The 25,716-nt window shown below is 47.7% G+C and overlaps 1 protein-coding gene across 2 annotated transcripts in view; it reads left to right on the top strand.

The window, feature by feature from the left end:
* The window catches only part of col11a1a (collagen, type XI, alpha 1a), a 605,254-nt gene that overhangs the window by 568,173 nt on the left and 11,365 nt on the right, over positions 1-25,716 (top strand). For both annotated transcript variants that reach the window (XM_063064825.1, XM_063064824.1), the window contains 5 exons: positions 3,570-3,623; positions 3,731-3,971; positions 14,499-14,611; positions 21,669-21,737; positions 21,860-22,093. In XM_063064825.1, the coding sequence (XP_062920895.1) occupies positions 3,570-3,623; positions 3,731-3,971; positions 14,499-14,611; positions 21,669-21,737; positions 21,860-22,093 (711 nt within the window). The remainder of the gene's footprint in view (positions 1-3,569; positions 3,624-3,730; positions 3,972-14,498; positions 14,612-21,668; positions 21,738-21,859; positions 22,094-25,716) is intronic.

The raw sequence follows: 25,716 nt of genomic DNA, 5'->3' as shown, positions 1-25,716 counted from the left end.
AAACCCCTCGACACTGTCCACCCCCTCCCTTTCGCCACCCATAAAGCCGATGACACTGTCCACCCCCTCCCTTTCCCCACCCATAAACCCCTCGAAACTGCCCACCCCCTCACTTTCCCCACCCATGAACCCCTCAACACTGTCCACCCCCTCCCTTTCCCCACCCATAAACCCCTCAACACTGTCCACCCCCTCCCTTTCCCCACCCATAAACCCCTCAACACTGTCCACCCCTTCCCTTTCCCCACCCATAAACCCCTCAACACTGTCCACCCCCTCCCTTTCCCCACCCATAAACCCCTCGACACAATCCACCACCTCCATTTCCCCACCCAAAAACCCCTCGACACTGTCCACCCCCTCCCTTTCCCCACCCTTAAACCGCTTGACATTGTCCACCCCCTCCCTTTCCCCACCCATAAACCCCTCGACACTGTCCACCCCCTCCCTTTCCCCACCCATAAACCCCTCAACACAGACCACCCCCTCCCTTTCCCCACCCATAAACCCCTCAACACTATCCACCAACTCCCTTTCCTCACCCATAAATCCCTCAACACTGTCCACCCCTCCCTTTCCCACTCCTAAGCCCCTCGACACTGTCCAGACCCTCCCTTTCTCCACCCATAAACCCCTCAACACTGCCCACCCCTCCCTTTCCCCACCCATAAACCCCTCGACACTGTCTCCCCCCCTTTCCCCACCCATAAACCCCTCGACACTGTCCAACCCCTCCCTTTCCCCACCCTTAAACCTCTTGACACTGTCCACCCCCTCCCTTTCCCCACCCAGAAACCCCTCAACACTATCCACCAACTCCGTTTCCTCACCCATAAACCCCTCAACACTGTCCACTCCCTCCCTTACCCCACCTATAAACTCGTCAACACTGTGCATCCCCTCCCTTTCCCCACCCATAAAGCTCTCAACACTGCACACCCCCTCCCTTTCCCCACCCATAAACCCCTCAATACTGTCCACCCCCTCCCTTTCCCCACCTATAAACCCCTCAACACTCTCCACCCCCTCCCTATCCCAACCCATAAACCCCTCAACACCTTCCACCCTCTCCCTTTCCCCACCCATAAACTCCTCGACACTGTCCACCCCCTTCCTTTCCCCACCCCTAAACCCCTCACCACAGTCCACCACTCCCTTTCCCCACCCATAAACCCCTCAACACTGCCCATCCCCTCCCTTTGCTCACCCATAAACCCGTCAACTCTGTCCACCCATCCCTTTCCCCACCCATAAACCCCTCAACACTGTCCACCCACTCCCTTTCCCACGCGTAAACCTCTAAACACTGCCAACTCCGTCCCTTTCCTCACCCATAAACCGCTCAACACTGCCCACCCCCTCACTTTCCCCACCCATAAACCCCTCAAAACCGTCCGCACCCTCCCTTTCCCCACCCATAAACCATTCGAAACTGTCCACCCACTCCCTTTCCCCACCCATAAACCCCTCAACGCTGTCCACCCCCTCCCTTTCCGTATCCATAAACCCCTCAACACTGTCCACCCCCTCCCTTGCCTCACCCATAATCCCCTCAACACTGCCCACCCCCTCCCTTTCCCCACAAATAAACCCCTCGACACTGTCCACCCCCTCCCTTTCCCACCCATAGACCCCTAAACACTGCCCACCCCCTCGCTTAACCCACCCATAAACGCCTCGACACTGTCCACCACCTCCCTTTCGCCACCTATAAACCCCTCAACACTGCATTCCCCCTCCCTTTCCCCACCCATAAACCCCTTGACACTGCCCACCCCTCCCTTTCCCCACCGATATACCCCTCAACACTGTCCACACCCTCCCTTTCCCCACCCATAAATCCCTCAACACTGTCCACCCCCTCCCTTTCCCCACCCATAAACCCCTCGACACTGTCCACCCCCTCCCTTTCCCTACCAATAAACCCTTCGGCACTGTCCACCCCCTATCTTTCCCCATCTACAAACCCCTCAACACTGTCCACACCCTCCTTTTCCTCACCCATAAAAACCCCTCAACACTGTCCACCCCCTCCCTTTCCCCACCTATAAACCCCTCAACACTGTCCACCCCTTCCCTTATCCCACCCATAAACCCCTCAACACTGTCCACCCCCTCCCTTTCCCCACCCATAAACCCCTCGACACTGCCCACCCCCTCCCTTTCCCCACCCATAAACCCCTCAACACTGTCCACCCCCTCCATTTCCCCACTCATAAACCCCTCAACACTGTCCACCCCCTCCCTTTCCCCACCCATAAACCCCTCGACACTGTCTCCCCCTCCCTTTCCCCACCCATAAACCCCTCGACACTGTCCAACCCCTCCCTTTCCCCACCCTTAAACCTCTTGACACTGTCCACCCCCTCCCTTTCCCCACCCATAAACCCCTCAACACTATCCACCAACTCCCTTTCCTCACCCATAAACCCCTCAACACTGTCCACTCCCTCCCTTACCCCACCTATAAACTCCTCAACACTGTGCATCCCCTCCCTTTCTCCACCCATAAAGCTCTCAACACTGCACACCCCCTCCCTTTCCCCACCCATAAACCCCTCAATACTGTCCACCCCCTCCCTTTCCCCACCTATAAACCCCTCAACACTCTCCACCCCCTCCCTATCCCAACCCATAAACCCCTCAACACCTTCCACCCCCTCCCTTTCCCCACCCATAAACTCCTCGACACTGTCCACCCCCTCCCTTTCCCCACCCCTAAACCCCTCACCACAGTCCACCACTCCCTTTCCCCACCCATAAACCCCTCAACACTGCCCACCCCCTCCCTTTGCTCACCCATAAACCCGTCGACTCTGTCCACCCATCCCTTTCCCCACCCATAATCCCCTCAACACTGTCCACCCCCTCCCTTTCTCCACCCATAAACCCCTCGACACTGCCCACCCCCTCCCTTTCCCCACCCATAAACCCCTCGACACTGTCCACCCTTCCCTTTCCCCACCCATAAACCCCTCAACACTGTCCACGCCCTCCCTTTCCCCACCCATAAACCCTTCGGCACTGTCCACCCCCTCCCTTTCCCCACCCATAAACGCCTCAACACTGTCCACCCGCTCCCTTTCCCACCTATAAACCTCTCATCACTCTGCATCCCCTCCCTTTCCCCACCCATAAACCCCTCAACACTGTCCACCCCCTCCCTTTCCCCACCCATAAACCCTCTCGCCACTGTCCACTCACCTCCCTCACCCAACCCACCCATAAACTTTCTCAACACTGTCCCCACCCCTCCCTCATCCCAACCCCACCCACTGACCCCTCGATACTGTCCAACTCCCCCACTACTCTACCCTCTCTCCAAATTCCCTCAACACCCACCCCCATACCACCCTTTTATCACTAGATTCTTCCGTTCCGCATGCCCTTCCTCCCCCTCCCTCCTCCTCCCACCCAGCTCCCTCTATCCTGTCGCCTCCACCACACAGCCAGCCGTTTCTCACCTTGTTTCTTCACCTCATGCTGCCTCTGCCCCCACTCATTCCTGCCCCCCCCTACCCCACCTTGGCTGCTCCTTGCTGTCTCCTGACTGTCTTTCTCGTTGGCAGGGTCCGGCAGGCCAGAAGGGTGATACCGGAGCAATCGGCATTCCCGGACCTCCCGTAAGTACCTGATGCACACATTTAGTTCACATCCTCGCTGACTCTTCATGTGCCCCTTTCGGTCCTCTGGTCTTTGTTCACTTGGTGTGTTGTGTCTGAATCCGCAGGGACCACCGGGAGAGGTGATCCAACCACTGCCCATCCGGACACCCAAGAAGACCAGGAGGTCTTCAGACAAGATGCAGGCTGACCAGGCAGTTGACTATGTGGAGGGACTGGATGACATATTCAGCTCCCTGGACACCCTGAAGATGGAGGTGGACTACATGAAGAATCCAATGGGAACCCAGAGCAACCCGGCCCGGACCTGCAAGGACCTGCAACTGTCCCACCCAGACTTCCCTGATGGTGAGCAGACGGCCATGCCGTCCCCACCCCTTCAGGTTGTGGTTGGCCAGCATTCTGGAGCAGAGACTCCCAACATCCATTTTGGACTGCAAGTACCCTGATACCTTTCACTCTGAACTGTCTCAGATTGGAGAACATTATCCCCCGATCCCAGAATGTACCGCAAACACCTCCCTGTAGTTTAGTTTGTAACTTACTGTAATCTTATATTTCACTCTGTGCTGCTTCCACAAAGCAACGCATTTCACTCCAATGTCAAAGATAATAAATCTGATTCCCGGTCACCCTCAGTCCCCTGATCTGTGAAACATTTCTTTAAACGCCCACAGAGATCCAGCCTCCACACTCTCTGTGGTGGAGAAGTCAAAAGATTCCCCTCCTTCTGAGAAGCACTCACACACCTCAGTTTTAAATGTCTGCCCCCTAATCCTGTAACTGTGACCCTTGTTTGAGACTCTCCCACTGGCAGAAACACCTCCACATCTCCCCTGCCATGTTCCCTCAGCACTCTCTGTATTATCTGGAGTATTTTCCAGTGAATCTTAACCCTTTAAACCCCATTGTCAGCTCTGGAGAATTGGTGGAATGGGCACATTCACTGAACGTGCCTCATGCCCCTCACACACACTGCACAGGCCTCCCCACATCCACCAGACATGGGCATCAGAATAACACAGGGCCAGAATTCAGTTACAAGCCAGTCTCAGCCCACTTGTGTGCAAGTACCGTATTATAGTAAACCATTCTGACAGTAGACCCTAAGGTAGCAAAATTAAGCAATTTAGCCCATGGAGTCTGCTCCGCCATACCATCACAGCTGATTTATTATCCTTCCGAACCCATTTTCCTGCCTTCTCCCTGTAACTTTTAATGCCTTGACTATCCAAGAACCTATCAACTTTCACTTTAAATATACCCAAAGGCCGTCTGTGGCAATGAATTCCACGGATTCACCACCCTCTGGCTAAAGAAATTCCTCCTCATCTCTATTCTGAATGAATGTCCCTCTTAAAACAGAGATGAGGAGGAAGTTATTTGGCCAGAGTGAGATGAATCTGTGGAATTCCATTATACAAATCATTGACTTATTACATAAAAAGAAGCGGTCCCAACACTGACCCTGCGGAACACCACTGGCAGCCGAGGGAAAATCCCCCTCCCCTGCTTTGTTCCCACTCTTTGCCTCCGGCCAGTCAGCCAATTTTCTATCCGTCTTGGTGTCTTTCGTGTCATACCATAGGCTCTTATCTTGTTAAGCAGCCTCATGTGGAGCACCTTGTCAAAGACCTTCCGAAAATCCAAGTAAACCACATCCACCAATGCTCATTTGTCTATCGTACCTGTTCTTTCTTCAAGGAATTCCAACAGATTTCTCAGGCCAGACTTCCCCCTAATGAAACTATGCTGACTTTGGCCTATTTTATCATGTGCCTCCAAGTGCTCTGAAACCTCCTTAATAATGGACTCCAACATCTTCCCAACCACTGAGGTCAGACTAACTGGCTTATAATTTCCTTTCTTCTGCCTCCTTCCGTCCTTAAAGAATGGAATGGCATTTACAATTCATCAGTCCTTTGGAACCATTGCAGAATCTAGTGGTTCTTGAAAGATCATTACTAACGCCAGGAATCCCTTCCTCTTGTTCCCATCACCCTCCTCCCCCATCCACCCGTCTCTTTCCCCCAACCCCTATTTCCCACCCACTCAACTGTAGTCTTTATGCAGAGTCACTCACTCCCTTCACTAGCCAAATCTGGAATCGGCTTCGATCTCTCAGAGCCTCAGCACGGGCTGGAAAAAGGTCGGCAGTCACGGAGTGACGAGTGACATGGTGTGGAAGCAGACCCTTCAGCCTGGATGAGACTGGACCTCAGAGCACCTTGGTCACAGGCCTCCGGTCAGAATAGCACCTCTCTCCTACTAGCCAAGTGTGAATTCGGTCCACCAAGTCTCCATGGAAACCATGTGCCTTGCACTTCTGAATCAACTGATAATGAGGAATTTTGCTGAAGGCTTTACTAAAATTCATGTGGACATCTTCCATTGCCCTGTCCTCATCAATCACCCTCGTCACCTCCTCAAAAAATCATGATCAAGTTTGGAAGCTGTGATCTGCCCTAAACAAAGCTGTGCTGACTAGTTGAGTGAGGGTAGCTCAGTGAGGCAGTGATTGAAGGGTCCCACACACTAAATGCTGGGGGAACTCTGCAGACCAGGCAGCATCTATGGAAAATAGTACAGTTAACGTTTTGGGCCGAAACCCTTCACAGGACTGCTGAAGCATTTCAGCATTTTGTGTGTATTGCTCAGATTTCCAGCATCGAAGGGCCTGATTTCTGTAAATACAAGAGGTTCTGCAGCTGCTGGAAATTCACAGTAACCCACACAAAATGCAAGAGGAACTCACCCTGATGAAGGGTCTTGGCCCAAAACATCGACTGTTATTGCTTTCAACAGATGTTGGCTGACTGAGTTGCTCCAACATTTTGTGGCTTGTTCTGTGCATTGCACAGATCTATGACCCTTGTCACTATCCAGACAAAGTCGATGTTTTTCCAGATGTACGAAGTGGAAGAAAAGCTGTGCTGTGTGGCTGCTGATGAGTTAGGCTCAGAAAGCCCACACTTCTTCCTCAAACACACTTTATTTCCTTGTGCAGCCCAACATTGTCACCATACCACTCTGAGGTCTGAACATGAAACGCCATTTTTATACAGAAATCACTGCCAATTTAGGAAATTGACTATTTGGTTAACTGTGCCTCTGCAAATTCCTTACATGCACGATCAATCACCATTCACAATACAGTACAGCTGTTAAAACATAGAAACAGAGAAACAAAGAAAACCAACAGCACAAAACAGGCCCCTCAGCCCCACATGTGCCGAACATGTCCTTACTTTAGAAATTACCAAGGGTTACCCATATCCTTCTATTTTTCTGAGCTCCATATACATGTCCAGGAGTCTCTTAAAAACCCTATCGTATCCGCCTCCACCACTGTTGCCAGCAGCCCATTCCACACACTCACCACTCTCTGCGTAGAAAACCTACCCCTGACATCTCCTCTGTACCTACTTCCAAGCACCTTAAAACTTAAGCCATTTCAGCTCTGGGAAAAAGCCTCTGACTATCCATATGATCAATGCCTCTCATCATCTTATACACCTCTATCAGGTCAGCTCTCATCTTCCGTTGCTCCAAGGAAAAAAGGCCAAGTTCATTCAACCCATTCTCATAGGGCATGCTCCCCAATCCAGGCAACAGCCTTGTAAATCTCCTCTGCACCCTTTCTTTGGTTTCCACGTCCTTCCTGTAGTGAGGTGACCAGAACTGAGCACAGTACTCCAAGTGGGGTCTGAACAGGGTCCTAATTAGCTGCAACATTACCTCTCAGCTCCTAAACTCAATCCCACGATTGATGAAGGCCAATGCACCGTATGCTTTCTTAACCACAGAGTCAACCTGCGCAGTAGCTTTGAGTGTCCTATCGACACAAACCCCAAGATCCCTCTGATCCTCCACACTGCCAAGAGTCTTACCATTATTACTATATTCTGCCATCATGTTTGACCAACCAAAATGAACCACCTCACACTTATCTGGGTTGAACTCCATCTGCCACTTCTCAGCCCAGTTTTGCATCCTATCAATGTCCCGTAGTAACCTCTGACAGCCCTCCACACTATCCACAACACTCCCAACCTTTGTGTCATCAGCAAATTTACTCACCATTCCATCCACTTCCTCATCCAGATCATTAATAAAAATCACCAAGAGTAAGGGTCCCAGAACAGATCCCTGAGGCACACCACAGGTCACCGACCTCCATGCAGAATATGACCCATCTACAACCACTCTTTTCCTTCTGTGGGCAAGCCATTTCTGGATCCACAAAGCTATGTCCCCTTGGATCCTATGGCTCCTTACTTTCTCAATAAGCCTTGCATGGGGTACCTTGTCAAATACCTTGCTGAAATCCATATACACTACATCCACTGCTCTACCTTCATCAATGTGTTTAGTCACATCCTCAAAAAATTCAATCAGGCTCATAAGGCACAAACAGCCTTTGACAAAGCCATGCTGGCTATTCCTAATCATATTATGCCTCTCCAAATGTTCATAAATCCTGCCTCTCAGGATCTTCTCAATCAACTTACCAACCACTGAAGTAAGACTCACTGGTCTATAATTTCCTGGGTTATCTCTACTCCCTTTCTTAAATAATGGAACAACCTGCACAACCCTCCAATCGTCTGGAACCTCTCCCAAGATGCAAAGATCATCGCCAGAGGCTCAGCAATTTACTCCCTTGCTTAGGGGAGGTAGCCTCGGGTACATCTCATCTGGTCCCAGTGACTTATTGACTTGATGCTTTCCAAAAGCTCCAGCATATTCTCTTTCTTAATATCTACATAGTCAAGCTTTTAAGACATCTATAAGCCATCCCTACAATCGCCAAGATCCTTTTTCGTAGTGAATACTGAAGCAAAGTACTCATTAGGTACCTCTGCTCTCTCTTCCGGTTCCATACACACTTTTCCACTGTCACACTTGATTGGTCCTATTCTCTCACGCCTTATCCTCTTGCTCTTCACATATTTGTAGAATGCCTTGGTGTTTTCCTTAATTCTGTCTGCCATGGCCTCTCGTGGCCCCTTCTGGCTCTCCTAATTTCTTTGTTAAGCTCCTTCTTGCTAGCCTTATAATCTTCTAGATCTCTATCATTACCTAGTTTTCTGAACCTTTCATAAGCTCTGCTTTTCTTCTTGACTAGATTTACAAAAGCCTTTGTACACCACGGTTCCTGTACCTTACTATCCTTTCCCTATCTCATTGGAATGTACCTGTGCAGAACTCCACGCAAATATCCCCTGACAAATATCCTTGATAAAGTAGTACAAACAAGTGCAGATTTTGGTCTAACCATCAACTGTAAAAAATCCATTTGTATGGTAATATCAAAATAGCAGGATACTTCCAACTGCTAATTGTCGATCTGTAACCAAGAGACTGAACAAAAGACCTTGGTAGCTTTATATCACAAGATGCTAGACGTAAAGTAGAAATAAAAAGAAAAATTGCCATTGCCAAAACCAACTTCCAAAAATGAAACTCATTTTTACCAACAGACACATTTCTATGACAACAAGGCTTAGGCTACTAAAATCTTACATCTGGTCAATCTTGCTGTGTGCTTCCGAAACATGGATTATAATACCAGAACTCCAAAGAAACTGAGAAGCAACAGAAATGTGGTTTCTTAAAAGAATGCTGAAGATATCGTATAGAGATAAGGTAACTAAGAGACAGTACTCCAATGTGCCCACGCAAAAGATCTTTACTGAGAACATTGAATGAGAGGAAACATAAATTCCTGGGCCATGTCATCAGAAAGGGAGAAATAGAATGCTTTACATTACAAGGCCATATGCCTGAGAAACGTGGAAGAGGAAGGCAAAGAAGAAAATATGAACAATATGACAGAACTAACAAATCTAAGTGTGTGAGATATTATTAACGCTGCGAGGGATCGTTCGATGTGGAGAGCCATGATCACCCAAGCGTGTAACGCGCAAGGCACATGAAGAAGAAGAAGAAGGAGACTTCCACACATTTCCCTGAGGACATCTGTTCCCCATTTATGCTTCCAAGCTCCTGCCTGATAGCCTCATACTTCCCTTTACTCCAATTAAACGCTTTCCTACCTTGCCTGTTCCCATCCCTCTCCAATGCTATGGTAAAGGAGATAGCATTGTGATCATTATCTCCAAAATGCTCTCCCACTGAGAGATCTGACACCTGACCAGGTTCATATCCCAATACCAGATCAAGTACAGCCTCTCCTCATGTAGGGTTATTTACACATTATGTCAGGAAACCTTCCTGAACACACATAACAAACTCCACCACATTTAACCCCTCACTGTACAGATATGCCAATTGATATTTGGGAAATTAGAATGTCCCACCACGACAACCCTGTTATTATTACACCTTTCCCGAATCTGTCTCCCTATCTGTTCCTCGATGTCCCTGTTGCTATTCGGTGGTCTATAAAATAACACCCAGTAGAGTTATTGACCCCTTCTTGTTCCTAACCTCCACCCAGAGAGACTCCGTAGACAATCCCTCCATTACTTCCTCCTTATCTGCAGCCGTGACACTATCTCTGATGAACAGTGCCATGCCCCCACGTCTTTTGCCTCCCTCCCTGTCCTTTCTGAAACTTCTAAAGCCTGGCACTCAAAGTAACCATTCCTGCCCCTGAGCCATCCAAGTCTCTATAATGGCCACCACATCATAGCTCCAAGTGCTGATCCACACTCTAAGTTCACCTGCTTTGTTCATAATACTCTTTGCATTATAATAGACACATCTCAAACCATCGGTCTGAGCATGTCCCTTCTCTATCACCTGCCTATCCTTCCTCTCGCACTGTCTCCAAGCTTTCTCGATTTGTGAGCCAACCTCCCTTTCTACCATCTCTTCAGGTTGGTTCCCACCTCCTGCCCCAGCAATTCTAGTTTAAATTCTCCCCAACAGCCTTAGCAAACCTCCCTGCCAGGATATTGGTCCCCCTGGGATTCAAGTACAACCTGTCCTTTTTGTACAGGTCACTCCTGCCCCAAAAGAGGTCCCAATAATCCAGAAATCTGAATCCCTGCCCCCCGTTCCAATCCCTCAGCCACGCATTTATCCTCCACCTCATTCTATTTCTATACTCACTGTCACATGGCACAGGCAGTAATCCCAAGATGATTACCTTTATGGTCCTGATACTCATTTCCTTCCTAACTCCCTGTAGTCCGTTTACAGGACCTCCTCCCTTCTCCTGCCTATGTCATTGGTACCAATATTTACCACGACCTCTGGCTGTTCTCCTTCCCACTTCAAGATATCATGGACGCGATCTGAAACATCCCGGACCCTGGCATCTGGGAGGCAAACTGCCATCCGAGTTTCTTTTCTGCATCCACAGAATCGCCTGTCTGACCCACTAACGAAAGAGTCCCCTGTCATTGCTGCTATAAAAGAAACCATTGATAACCATATAACAATTACAGCACGGAAACAGGCCATCTTGGCCCTTCTAGTTCATGCCGAACTTGTACTCTCACCTAGTCCCACCGACCTGCACTCAGCCCATAACCCTCCAATCCTTTCCTGTCCATATAGCTATCCAATTTAACTTTAAACGACAACATTGAACCTGCCTCGACCACTTCTGCTGGAAGCTCGTTCCACAGAGCTACCACTCTCTGAGTAAAGAAGTTCCCCCTCATGATACTTTGAGGTTTGCAAAGAAATTGTCTGCCTTTTGGTGTGTGTGTCCCTTGCATCCTTTCATTATCATCCTCATCCTGTCCCTGTATGCCAAGTGACTCTGGACCCCTGCTCTGCAAAGGGAAGCTGTGCTCTTCAGTCACCTCATTTGTCTAGTTATATCTTAACACTTGCCACACTGGTCCAGAGGAGGTTTATGGGAATGCTCCCGGGAATGAATGGGTTAACATAGGAGGTGTGTTTGATCTCTTTGGGCCTGTACTTGCTGGTGTTCAGGCAGGTAAGGAGGAGTTACATAGAAACATAGAAACATAGAAAATAGGTGCAGGAGTAGGCCATTCGGCCCTTCGAGCCTGCACCGCCATTTATTATGATCATGGCTGATCATCCAACTCAGAACCCAGCCTTCCCTCCATACCCCCTGACCCCTGTAGCCACAAGGGCCATATCTAACTTCCTTTTAAACATAGCTAATGAACTGGCCTCAACAGTTTGCTGTGGCAGAGAATTCCACAGATTCACCACTCTCTGTGTGAAGAAGTTTTTCCTAATCTCGGTCCTAAAAGGCTTCCCCTCTATCCTCAAACTGTGACCCCTCGTTCTGGACCTCCCCAACATCGGGAACAATCTTCCCGCATCTAGCCTGTCCAATCCCTTTAGGATCTTATACGTTTCAATCAGATCCCCCCTCAATCTTCTAAATTCCAACGAGTACAAGCCCAGTTCATCCAGTCTTTCTTCATATGAAAGACCTGCCATCCCAGGAATCAATCTGGTGAACCTTCTTTGTACTCCCTCTATGGCAAAGATGTCTTTCCTCAGATTAGGGGACCAAAACTGCACACAATACTCCAGGTGTGGTCTCACCAAGGCCTTGTACAACTGCAGTAGTACCTCCCTGCTCCTGTACTCGAATCCTCTCGCTATAAATGCCAGCATACCATTCGCCTTTTTCACCGCCTGCTGTACCTGCATGCCCACTTTCAATGACTGGTGTATAATGACACCCAGGTCTCGTTGCACCTCCCCTTTTCCTAATCGGCCACCATTCAGATAATAATCTGTTTTCCTATTTTTGCCACCAAAGTGGATAACTTCACATTTATCCACATTAAATTGCATCTGCCATGAGTTTGCCCACTCACCCAACCTATCCAAGTCACCCTGCATCCTCTTAGCATCCTCCTCACTGCTAACACTGCCACCCAGCTTCGTGTCATCCGCAAACTTGGAGATGCTGCATTTAATTCCCTCATCCAAGTCATTAATATATATTGTAAACAACTGGGGTCCCAGCACTGAGCCTTGCGGTACCCCACTAGTCACCGCCTGCCATTCTGAAAAGGTCCCGTTTATTCCCACTCTTTGTTTCCTGTCTGCTAACCAATTCTCCACCCACACCAATACCTTACCCCCAATACCATGTGCTTTAAGTTTGCACACTAATCTCCTGTGTGGGACCTTGTCAAAAGCCTTTTGAAAATCCAAATATACCACATCCACTGGTTCTCCCCTATCCACTCTACTAGTTACATCCTCAAAAAATTCTATGAGATTCGTCAGACATGATTTTCCTTTCACAAATCCATGCTGACTTTGTCCGATCATTTCACCGCTTTCCAAATGTGCTGTTATCACATCCTTGATAACTGACTCCAGCAGTTTCCCCACCACCGACGTTAGGCTAACCGGCCTATAATTCCCCGGTTTCTCTCTCCCTCCTTTTTTAAAAAGTGGGGTTACATTAGCCACCCTCCAATCCTCAGGAACTAGTCCAGAATCTAACGAGTTTTGAAAAATTATCACTAATGCATCCACTATTTCTTGGGCTACTTCCTTAAGCACTCTGGGATGCAGACCATCTGGCCCTGGGGATTTATCTGCCTTCAATCCCTTCAATTTACCTAACACCACTTCCCTACTAACATGTATTTCGCTCAGTTCCTCCATCTCACTGGACCCTCTGTCCCTTACTATTTCTGGAAGATTATTTATGTCCTCCTTAGTGAAGACAGAACCAAAGTAATTATTCAATTGGTCTGCCATGTCCTTGCTCCCCATAATCAATTCACCTGTTTCTGTTTGCAGGGGACCTACATTTGTCTTTATCAGTCTTTTCCTTTTTACATATCTATAAAAGCTTTTACAGTCCGTTTTTATGTTCTCTGCCAGTTTTCTCTCATAATCTTTTTTCCTCTTCCTAATTAAGCCCTTTGTCCTCCTCTGCTGAACTCTGAATTTCTCCCAGTCCTCAGGTGAGCCACTTTCTCTGGCTAATTTGTATGCTACTTCTTTGGAATTGATACTATCCCTAATTTCTCTTGTCAGCCACGGGTGCACTACCTTCCTTGATTTATTCTTTTGCCAAACTGGGATGAACAATTGTTGTAGTTCATCCATGCAACCTTTAAATGCCTGCCATTGCATATCCACCGTCAATCCTTTAAGTGTCATTTGCCAGTGTATCTTAGCTAATTCACGACTCATACCTTCAAAGTTACCCCTCTTTAAGTTCAGAACCTTTGTTTCTGAATTAACTACGTCACTCTCCATGTTAATGAAGAATTCCACCATATTATGGTCACTCTTACCCAAGGGGCCTCTCACGACAAGATCGCTAATTAACCCTTCCTCATTGCTCAAAACCCAGTCCAGAATAGCCTGCTCTCTAGTTGGGGGATCTCGTTAAGGCCTACTGAATGTTGAAAGGCCTGAATAGTGAGTGAATGAACGGGGGAGATGGGGACAACAGGAATTCTGCAGATGCTGGAAATTCAAGCAACACACATAAAAGTTGCTGGTGAACGCAGCAGGCCAGGCAGCATCTCTAGGGAGAGGTGCAGTCGACGTTTCAGGCCGAGACCCTTCGTCAGGACTAACTTGCAGTCGACGTTTCAGGTCGAGACCCTTCGTCTGACGAAGGGTCTTGGCCTGAAACATCGACTGCACCTCTTCCTAGAGATGCTGCCTGGCCTGCTGCGTTCACCAGCAACTTTTATGTGTGTTGGGGGAGATGGGGAGATGCCTTCATCAGTGTGAGGGTTGAGGAGCAGAGGTCACAGCCTCAGCACGAAGGGAGGTACCTTTAGGATGAGGAGTGAGTGGGCCTCTGGAGATGCGTGGCAGTGGCTCTCCCTGCTGCACTGTCGTTTCTCTGGGTCTCATACCCACAGCGCTAGAGTGCTGCACAGCGATTGACCATCCGCACTTGGTTAACAGCCTTCTGTTCTGTTCCAGGTGAGTACTGGATTGACCCGAACCAGGGCTGCACTGGAGACTCCTTCAAGGTTTACTGCAACTTCACCAGCGGCAGCGAGACCTGCATCTATCCTGACAGCAAGTCACGGGGAGTGAGTAACGACACCTTTCGTTCACACTGACGCTCAACAAGCCTGTGCTCCCTCTGAGGACAGGATCTCAGTCAATCCCACGCTGCAGTCCGCCCTTCCCCACCCAGCACCACACCCCCCCGCCTTCCCAACACTCTCCCTCTCTCTCCCTAACCCCTTTCCCCTCCACTCCCTGCCCCCATCTCCTCACTCCACCCACTCCCTGACTCCTCACACCCAGACCCTCTCCCTTCATGATCCATTACCTTCCCCTTTCCCTTCTGCACCCCTCCATCCTCTCCTTCCCTCGACCTCTCTCCACCCTTCTTCACCTGCTCCCTCCACTCCCTCTCCCCCTACCTTACTCCACCTCCCCAACCCTCACTTTGCACTCCCTCTTTTGTGTCTCGTCTTCCATTTCCTTCTCCTCTTCCTCCACAGATTCCTCCTCTTTCTCCCATCCCCCTCCATTTACCTCCCCACCCTCTATACACCTCCCTGCCCTCCAAATTTCTCCTTCTACCCCCACTCTCTACCCACTCTTTCTGTTTGTCTTCAACTCTCTCCCACCCTCATCCCAGGAGGTTTCTGGTGCGTTTCCTCTGTGCATCCTTTGTCCCAGAGTCTCCCGGAGAAATACATTTTCATGGTGCATCCGGCTGCAGCTCCTTGAAGACCACGTTAGGGATCTGGAGCAGCAGCTGGATGACCTTTGGCTTGTTTAGGAGGGTGAGGTGATAATTGATCAGAGTTACAGGGAAGTAGTCACCCCTACATTGCAGGAGGTGAGTAGCTGGGTGACTGTCAGGAGGAATAGAAATGGGAACAGGCAGTTAGCGCAGAGCATCCTTGTGGCCATTCCCCTCAATAATAAGTATCCATTTTGGATACTTCTGTGGGAATGACCTCCCAGGGGAATGCCACGGAGACCAGGTTACTGCCACTGAGAATGGGTCTTTGGTGCAGAACTTAAAGAGGGAGAAGAGGGGAGCAATAGTGATACAGGACTCAATAGTCAGATGAACAGACATAAGATTCTGTGGTCATGAACGTGATACTGGAATGGTATGTTGCCTCCCAGCTGCCAGGGTCAGGGACATTTTGGATCATGTCCACAGCATTTTGGAGAGGGAGGGAGAGCAGCCAGTATCTTGGTACATATTGATTCCAATGACACAGAAAGGAAGAGCAATGAGGTCCTGCAGAGAGAATTCAGAGAGCTAGGTAGAAAGCTGAGAAGCAGGACCTCCAGGGTAGTAATCTCTGGATTGGTGCCTGTGCCATGTGCCAGTCAAGGTAGAAACAGGATGATTTGGCAGAGAAATGTGTGGCTGAGAAGCTGATTCAGGGGGCAGGGCTTCAGGTTCTTGGATCATTAGGGTCTCTTCTGGGGGAGGTATGACCTTTACAAAAGGGACAGGTCACACCTGCACCTGAGCGGAACCAATATTCTCATGGGCAGGTTTCTTACACCTGTTAGGGAGGGTTTAAACTAACTTGGCAGTGTGGGGGCGGGGGGTGGAAACCGGAATGAAGGGACTCAGGATAGGATAGATGGTAAAAAGGTAAAGATAGTGTGTAGTCAGATTGTCAGGAAGGGCAGGAAGGTGATGGGACTCAGCTGCAGCCAACAGGCTGAGTATCAAAACATTAGGGATGCAGAATCAGAAAGCGTAGCAAATACAGCAGTCAAAGTGTTAAATCTCAATGTATAAGAAATAAGGTGGATGACCTTGTTGCACTATTACAGATTGTCAGGTATGACATTGTGACCATCACTGAATCGTGGCTGAAGGATGGTTGTAGTTGGGAGCTGAATGTTCAAGGTTACACGTTATATCGGAGGGATAGGAAGGCAGGCAGAGGGGGTGGTGTGGCTATACTGGTAAAGAATGGCATCAAATCAGTAGAAAGATATGACATAGGATCGGAAGTTGTTGAATCTTTGTGGGTTGAGTTAAGAAACTGCAAGGGTAAAAGGACCCTGATGGCAGTTATATACAAGCCTCCCAACAGTGGCTGGGAGGTGGACCACAGGTTACAATAGGAAATAGAAAAGGCGAGTCAAAAGGGCAATGTTATGGTAGTCATGGGAGATTTTAACATGCACGTTGATTGGAAAATCAGGTTGGTAATGGATCTCAAGAGAGTGAGTTTGTTGAATGCCTAAGGGAAAGCTTTTTTAGAGCAGTTTGTCATTGAGCCTACTAGGGAATCAGCTATACTGGATTGGGTGTTATGTATTGAACCAGAGGCGATTAGGGAGATTAAAGTAAAAGAATCCTTAAGAACCAATGATCACAATACGATTATGTTCAACTAGAAATTTGATAGGGAGAAAGTAAAGTCTGATGTAGCAGTATTTCAGTGGAGTAAGGGAAATTACAGTGGTTTGAGAGAGGAGTTGATCAAAGTAAATTGGAAAGAGATGCTGGCAGGGATGTCAGCAGAGCAGCAATGGTGTGTGTTTCTGGCAGAAACAACAGAAAGGGCATATAACAAAGCACAAATTAGTGGGAAGACAGAGGACTGGGAAGTTTTTAAAAACCTACAGAGAGCAACTAAAAAAAGTCGCTAGAAGGGAAAAGATGAAATATGATAGCAAGCTAGCAAATACTGTCAAAGTGGATAGTAAAAGTTTGTACAAATGTGTTAAAAATAAAAGAGAAATGAGAGTGGATATAGAACCATTAGAAAATGAGGCAGGAGAAATAATAACGGGGGACAAGGAGATGGCTGATGAATTAAATGAATATTTTACATCAGTCTTCACTGCAGAAGACTCTAGTAGTATGTCTGATGTTACATAGAATCATAGAAAACCTACAGCACAATACAGGCCCTTCAGCCCACAAAGCTGTGCCAAATATGTCCTTACCTTAGAAATTACCTCGAGTTACCCATAGCCCTCCATTTTTCTAAGCTCCATGTACCTATCCAGGAGTCTCTTAAAAGACCCTATCATATCCGTCTTCACCACTGCCGCCGGCAGCCCATTCCACGCACTCACCACTCTCTGCATAAAAAACTTACCCCTGACATCTCCTCTGTATCTACTCCCCAGCACCTTAAACCTGTGCCCTCTCATGCTAGCCCTTTCAGCCCTGGGAAGAAGCCTCTGACTATCCACACGCTCAATGCCTCTCATTATCTTATACATCTTATGTTGTAGTGTGTGAAGGAAGAGAAGTGAGTGCAGTATCTATTACAAGAGAGAAGGTGCTCAAAAAGCTGAAAGACCTAAAGGTACATAAGTCAACCAGACCAGATGATCTGCACCCTAGGGTTCTGAATAAAGTAGCGTTAGACATTGTGGTGGCATTAGAAATGATCTTTCAAAAATCATTTGACTCTGGCATCGTGCCAGGGGACTTGAAAATTGCAAATATCACTCCACTCTTTAAGAAAGGAGGAAGGCAGCAGAAAGGAAATTCTAGACCAGTTAGCATGACTTCAGTGGTTGGGAAGATGTTGGAGTCAATTGTTAATGATGAGATTTTGGAGTACTTGTGATACAGGACAAGATAGGACAAAGTCAGCATGGTTTCCTTAAGGGAAAATTTTGTCTGACAAACCTGCTGGAATTCTTTGAGGAGATTACAAGTAGGATAGATAAAGGGGGTGCAGTGGATGTTATATATTTGGACTTTCAGAAGGCCTTTGACACCCAAGGCTTCACCACCAGTTACACCCCACCCATCCCAGCCAGGAAATCACTCATTTATTCCCTTTCTGCTTTGTTGGTGAGGTCTAACTTGGAGTATTGTGAGCAGCGCAGTGTCACCTACCTACAGGAAACATGTCAATAAGATTGAAAGAGTATAGAAAAAAATTACAAGAATGTCGTTGATACTTGAGGACCTGAGTTTTAGGGAAAGGGTTATGAATTTATTCCCTAGACCATAGGAGACTGAGAGGAGATTTGATAGAGGTATACAAAATTATGAGGGGCAAAGAGAGTGTAAATGCAAGCAGGCTGTTCCTACCTGAGGGGAAACTTCTACACTCAAGGGATGAATTTGCATTCAGTTGCAACATTGAAGAGATGTTTGGATAGGCACATGGATAAGAGGGTTATGGAGGGCTATGATTCAGATGGAGATCGATGGGACCAGGAAGAATAGTAGTTTGCAATGGACTAGATGGGCTGAAGAGCCTGTTTCTGTGCTGCCGTGTTCTCTGACTCTGAGAGGTTTATGAGGATGTTGCCTGGTCTAGAGGGCCTGAAAGGTAACATCTTTACACAGAGGGTAGAGAGTACCTGGAAAGAATGACCAGAGGAAATAGCCGAGGTGGGGACAACTCAAGACATTTGAATGTGTACTGTACATGGAGAAGGAGAGAAAGGACATGGAGGGTTATGGGATGAACGCGGAAAACTGGGATTAGCGGGGATGTTGCTGTGGTCAGTATGGATCAGTTAGGTTTCTGTGCTGTGTGACTCTATCATTGGCAGTTTGGTTCACACGTTCAGTATGTAAATAAAGATCTCCAATGATAACTACAGTTCCCTCATACAGGCCCCAGAGATTTCCCCAGTGATGTGCAGACCATAGAGGGGTCATGTGGCATCAGTAAACCACTCTCCCTGTGTCATATGACCATAAGACTTAGGAGCAAAATTAGGCCATTCAGTCCATCGAGTCTGCTCAACCGTTCCATCATGGCTGACACCGAATCCCACCCAACCCCACACACCTGCTTTCTTGCCATATCCTCTGATGCCCTGACCGATCAGGAAACAATTAACTTCCACTTAAATATACCCACAGACATGAAATCTACTGCAGTCTGTTGGCGGAGCATTTCACAGATTTACTACTCTCCGGCTAAAAAAATTCCTCCTTACCTCTGTTCTAAAAGGTTTCCTCTTGATTTTGAGGCTGTGCCCTCTAGTTCTGGATACCCCCGCCATAAGAAAAATCCTCTCCACATCCGCCCTATCTAGTCTTTTCAATATTCTGTAGGTTTCAATGAGATCCCCCCCACCACCACATTCTTTTAAATTCCAGTGAGTACAGGCCCAAAACTGACCAAAGTGCCTAATATGTTAATCCCTTTCATTCCCAGAATCATCCTTGTGAACATCCTTTAGATTTTCTCTGATGATAGCACATCCCTTCTGAGATATGTGGCCCAAAACTGTTGACAATACACTAAGTGCGACCTGACCGGTGTCTTATAAAGGCTCAGCATTATCTCCTTGCTTTTGTATTCTATTCCCCTTGAAATAAATGCCAACATTGCATTTGCCTTTTTTACCACAGACTCAACCTGTAAATTAACCTTCTGGGAGTCTTGCACAAGAACTCCCAAGTCCCTCTATACCTCTGATGTTCGAAACTTCTCCCCATTTAGATTATAGTCTGCACTATTGTTCCTTTTACCAAAATGCATTATCATACATTTTCAAACACTGTGTTCCATCTGCCACTTTTTTGCCCATTCTTCCAATTTGTCTAAGTCCTGCTACAATCACATTGCTTCCTCAACACTACCTACCACTCCAACTATCTTCGTATCATCTGCAAACTTTGCTGCAAAGCCATCGATTCATTATCTACATCATTGACAAGAAATGTGAAAAGCAGCGGACCCAGTACTGACCCCTGAGGAACACCGCTAGTCACCGGCAGCCAATCAAAATAGGCCCCTTTTTATTCCCACTCACTGCCTCCTGCCAGTCAGCCATTCTTCTATCCATGCCAGTATCTTTCCTGTAATGCCATAGGATTTTATCTTGTTAAGCAGCCTCATGTGTGCCACCTTATCAAATGCCTTCTGAAAATCCAAGTAATTGACATCCACTGCCTCTCCTTTGTCCACCCTGCTTGTTACTTCCTCCAACAACTCTAACAGATTTGTCAGGCAAGATTTCCCTTCATAGAAACCATGCTGACTTTGACTTATCCTCAATCTCCAAGTACCTTGAAACCTCATCCTTAATAATAGACTCCAACACTTTCCCAACCACTGAGGTTAGGCTAACTGGACTATAATTTCCTTTCTTTTGCCTTCCTCCCTTAAGGAGTGGAGTGACATTTGCAATTTTCCAGTCCTCCAGGACCATGCCAGAATCAAGTGATTCTTGAAAGATCATGACCAATCCATCCGTTATCTCTTCAGCAACCTCTCTCAGGACTCTGGGACGTAGTCCTTCTGGCCCAGGTGACTTATCCAACTTAAGACCTTTGAGTTTGCGCTGTACTTTTTTCTTTGTAATAGCAATGGCACTCAGTCCTGCTCCCTGGCACTCACAGACCTCTGGCACACTGCAAATGTCTTTCACAGTGAAGACAGAAGCAAAGTACTCATTAAGTTAATCTGCCATTTCTTTGTTCCCCATTACTACCTCACCAGCTTCATTTTTCGGTGGTCCAATATTTTCCCAGGGCAGAAATGGCTAACACGGAGGGCACAGTTTTAAGGTGTTTGGAAGTAGGTACAGAGGAGATGTCAGGGGTAAGTTTTTTACCCAGAGTGGTGAGTGCATGGAATGGGCTGCTGGTGACGGTGGTGGAGGTGGGTACGATAGGGTTTTTTAAGAGTCTCTTGTATAGATACATGGAGCTCAGAAAAATAGAGGGCTATGGGTAACCCAAGGTAATTTCTAAAGTAGGTACATGTTTGGCACAGCATTGTGGGCCGAAGGGCCTGTATTGTGCTGTAGGTTTTCTATGTTTCTATGTTCTAACTCTCACCTCCTTTTCACTCTTTATGTAACTGAAAATACTTCTGTTTTATATGATTGGCTGGTCTGCCCCAACATTTCATCGTTTCCCTTCTTATAGCTTTTTTAGTTGTTTTTTGTTGGATTTTAAAAGCTTCCCAATCATCCAACTTCCCACTCACTTTTGCTACCTTTTATGCCCTTTCTTTGGCTTTTATGCAATCCTTAACTTCCCTTGTCAGCCACATTCTTCTTCCCTTCTCTGCTGTTCCCAATCTCCCACCAGGCTCCCTACCAGCTCTGCCACCTTCCATTGTTGACAGCATCTCCTCTCCTTTGGGGCAGTGGAACACTGAGCCCCCAGTCCTGGTGTCTGAGTGTTTACACCCATCTTCTGTTGTATACCAGGCTCGACTATCTCCCTGGTCCAAGGAATCACCTGGATCCTGGTTCAGTGAATTCAAGCGGGGAAGGCTGGTGAGTGAACTGTTCAAATTCTGAATCAAGCACCTCCTGCCCCTGTTAACCTCTTGTGCTGCCCACCTATCCATAGTTAATGTGTTCCACCACACCACATTAACCCTTTGTGTTCCATACAGCTGTCCTATGTGGATGCTCAAGGTGAAATCATTAACGAGGTGCAGATGACATTCCTGAAGTTGCTGAGTTCATCGGCACGACAGAACTTCAGCTACATCTGCCAGCAGTCTGTGGCCTGGCACGACGCATTGTCGGACAGCTACGATAAGGCACTGAGGTTCCTGGGCTCCAATGATGAGGAGATGTCACACGATAACAACCCTTATATCAAAGCCATCAGTGACGGCTGTAGTGTAAGTATCACTGTGTGCGTGTATGAGATGGCTGTAGTGTAAGAATAACTGTGTGTATGGGATGACTGTAGTATACTTCTCACTGCATGTGTGAGATAGCTGTAGTGTATGTCTGTGTGTGAGATCGCTATAGTGTACGTCTCACTGTGTGTGAGATCGCCGTAGAGTACATCTCACAGAGTGAGTTAATTGTAGTGTACATCTCACTGTGTGTGTGAGAGAGCTGTAGTGTATGCGTCACTGTGTGTGAGAGATTGCTGTAGTGTATGTCTCATAGTCATAGTCATACTTTATTGATCCCGGGGGAAATTGGTTTTCGTTACAGTTGCACCATAACTTTGTGAAGGGCAGATCGTGTCTAACAAGCCTGATAGAGTTCTTTGAGGAGGTGACCAGGCATATAGATGAGGGTAGTGCAGTGGATGTGATCTATATGGATTTTAGTAAGGCATTTGACAAGGTTCCACACGGTAGGCTTATTCAGAAAGTTAGAAGGCATGGGATCCAGGGAAGTTTGGCCAGGTGGATTCAGAATTGGCTTGCCTGCAGAAGGCAGAGAGTGGTGGTGGAGGGAGTACATTCAAATTGGAGGATTGTGACTAGTGGTGTCCCACAAGGATCTGTTCTGGGACCTTTACTTTTCGTGATTTTTATTAATGACCTGGATGTGGGGGTAGAAGGGTGGGTTGGCAAGTTTGCAGACGACACAAAGGTTGGTGGTGTTGTAGATAGTGTAGAGGATTGCCAAAGATTGCAGAGAGACATTGATAGGATGCAGAAGTGGGCTGAGAAGTGGCAGATGGAGTTCAACCCGGGGAAGTGTGAGGTGGTACACTTTGGAAGGACAAACTCCAGGGCAGAGTACAAAGTAAATGGCAGGATACTTGGTAGTGTGGAGGAGCAGAGAGATCTCGGGGTACATGTCCACAGATCCCTGAAAGTTGCCTCACAGGTGGATAGGGTAGTTAAGAAAGCTTATGGGGTGTTAGCTTTCAGAAGTCGAGGGATAGAATTTAAGAGTTGCGATGTAATGATGCAGCTCTATAAAACTCTGGTTAGGCCACACTTGGAGTACTGTGTCCAGTTCTGGTCACCTCACTATAGGAAGGATGTGGAAGCATTGGAACGGGTACAGAAGAGATTTACCAGGATGCTGCCTGGTTTAGAAAGTATGCATTATGATCAGAGGTTAAGGGAGCTAGGGCTTTACTCTTTGGAGAGAAGGAGGATGAGAGGAGACATGATAGAGATGTATAAGATAATAAGAGGAATAGATAGAGTGGATAGCCAGCGCCTCTTCCCCAGGGCACCACTGCTCAATACAAGAGGATATGGCTTTAAGGTAAGGGGTGGGAAGTTCAAGGGGGATATTAGAAGAAGGTTTTTTACTCAGAGAGTGGTTGGTGCGTGGAATGCACTGCCTGAATCAGTGGTGGAGGCAGATACACTAGTGAAGTTTAAGAGACTACTAGACAGGTATATGGAGGAATCTAAGGTGGGGTCTTATATTGGAGGCAGGGTTTGAGGGTCGGCACAATATTGTGGGCCGAAGGGTCTGTACTGTGCTGTACTATTCTATGTTCTAGAATTAATAAATAGTAATAGAACCATAAATAGTTAAATAGTAATATGTAAATTATGCTAATAAATTATGAAATAAGTCCAGGACCAGCCTATCGGCTCAGGGTGTCTGAGCCTCCAAGGGAGGAGTTATAAAGTCTGATGGCCACAGGCAGGAATGACTTCCTATGACGCTCTGTGTTGCATCTCGGTGGAATGAGTCTCTGGCTGAATGTACTCCTGTGCCCAACCAGTACGTTATGTAGTGGATGGGAGACATTAACCAAGATGGCATGCAACTTGGACAGCATCCTCTTTTCAGACACCATCGTCAGAGAGTCCAGTTCCATCTCTGCAACATCACTGGCCTTACGAATGAGTTTGTTGATTCTGTTGGTGTCTGTTACCCTCAGCCTGCTGCCCCAGCACACAACAGCAAACATGTTCGCACTGGCCACCACAGACTCGTAGAACATCCTCAGCATTGTCCGGCAGATGTTAAAGGACCTCAGTCTCCTCAGGAAATAGAGACGGCTCTGACCCTTCTTGTAGACAGCTTCAGTGTTCTTTGACCAGTCCAGTTTATTGTCAATTCGTATCCCCAGGTATTTGTAATCCTCCACCATGTCCACACTGACCCCCTGGATGGAAACAGGGGTCACCGGTACCTTAGCTCTCCTGAGGTCTACCACCAGCTCCTTAGTCTTTTTCACATTAAGCTGCAGATAATTCTGCTCACACCATGTGACAAAGTTTCCTACCGTAGCCCTGTACTCAACCTCATCTCCCTTGCTGATGCATCCAACTATGGCAGAGTCATCCGAAAACTTCTGAAGATGACAAGACTCTGTGCAGTAGTTGAAGTCCGAGGTGTAAATGGTGAAGACAAAGGGAGACAAAACAGTCCCCTGTGGAGCCCCAGTGCTGCTGATCACTCTGTCGGACACACAGTGTTGCAAGCACACGTACTGTGGTCTGCCAGTCAGGTAATCAAGAATCCATGATACCAGGGAAGCATCCACCTGCATCGCTGTCAGCTTCTCCCCCAGCAGAGCAGGGTGGATGGTGTTGAATGCACTGGAGAAGTCAAAAAACATGACCCTCACAGTGCTCGCTGGCCTGTCCAGGTGGGCATAGACACGGTTCAGCAGGTAGACGATGGCATCCTCAATTCCTAGTCGGGGCTGGTAGGCGAACTGGAGGGGATCTAAGTGTGGCCTGACCATGGGCCGGAGCAGCTCCAGAACAAGTCTCTCCAGGGTCTTCATGATGTGGGAGGTCAATGCCACCGGTCTGTAGTCATTGAGGCCGCTGGGGCGCGGCGTCTTCAGCACAGGGACGAGGCAGGACGTCTTCCACAGTATAGGAACCCTCCGGAGCCTCGGGCTCAGGCTGAATACATGGCGAAGTATTCCACATAGCTGAGGGGCACAGGCTTTGAGCATCCTGGTACTGACACCATCCGGTCCTGCAGCCTTGCTTGGGTTGAGACATTTCAGCTGTCTTCTCACCTGTTCAGCTGTGAAGCCCACCGTGGTGGTTTCGTGTGGGGGAGGGGTATAGTCATAAGAACACTGTGTGTGAGAGATTGCTGTTGTGTATGTCTCACTGTGTGTGAGAGATTGCTGTGGTGTAACTCTCACTGTGTGTGAGATGGCTGTAGTGCACGTCTCACTGTGTATGTGAATTGGCTGCAGTCAGTGTACGTCTCAGTGTGTGAGATAGTGTTGTAAGTGAGGAAACAGATTCGATAGGTCTCAAAGGCGAGGACTCTGGACACAGTCTTGGTAGTAAAGAGTTTTATCTACAGAAGGCAACCGTGGGAAAATGGCAATAGAAGCAACACGCACACGCTTCACAGTAGTCAGATCAGCAATAAAGCACACACAGACAATTAATAAAATCGCATGGGAACAAAGTACAGCACACACACACACACAACCAAGGGAAAAGTCAGTATGATATCCGACACCCCTTGACTCTGTGTGGGCACGGCTCTTCCGCTAAAAACAATAGCCACACTTCCTACCCTATTCAATGCACAACTCACCAACAGCAGGGTG

This window comes from Mobula hypostoma, chromosome 12 (assembly GCF_963921235.1).
Source record: "Mobula hypostoma chromosome 12, sMobHyp1.1, whole genome shotgun sequence".
NCBI lineage: Eukaryota > Metazoa > Chordata > Chondrichthyes > Myliobatiformes > Myliobatidae > Mobula > Mobula hypostoma.
The sequence above is the reverse complement of the archived record's forward strand: the minus strand, read 5'-3'. Positions and strand labels throughout refer to the sequence as shown.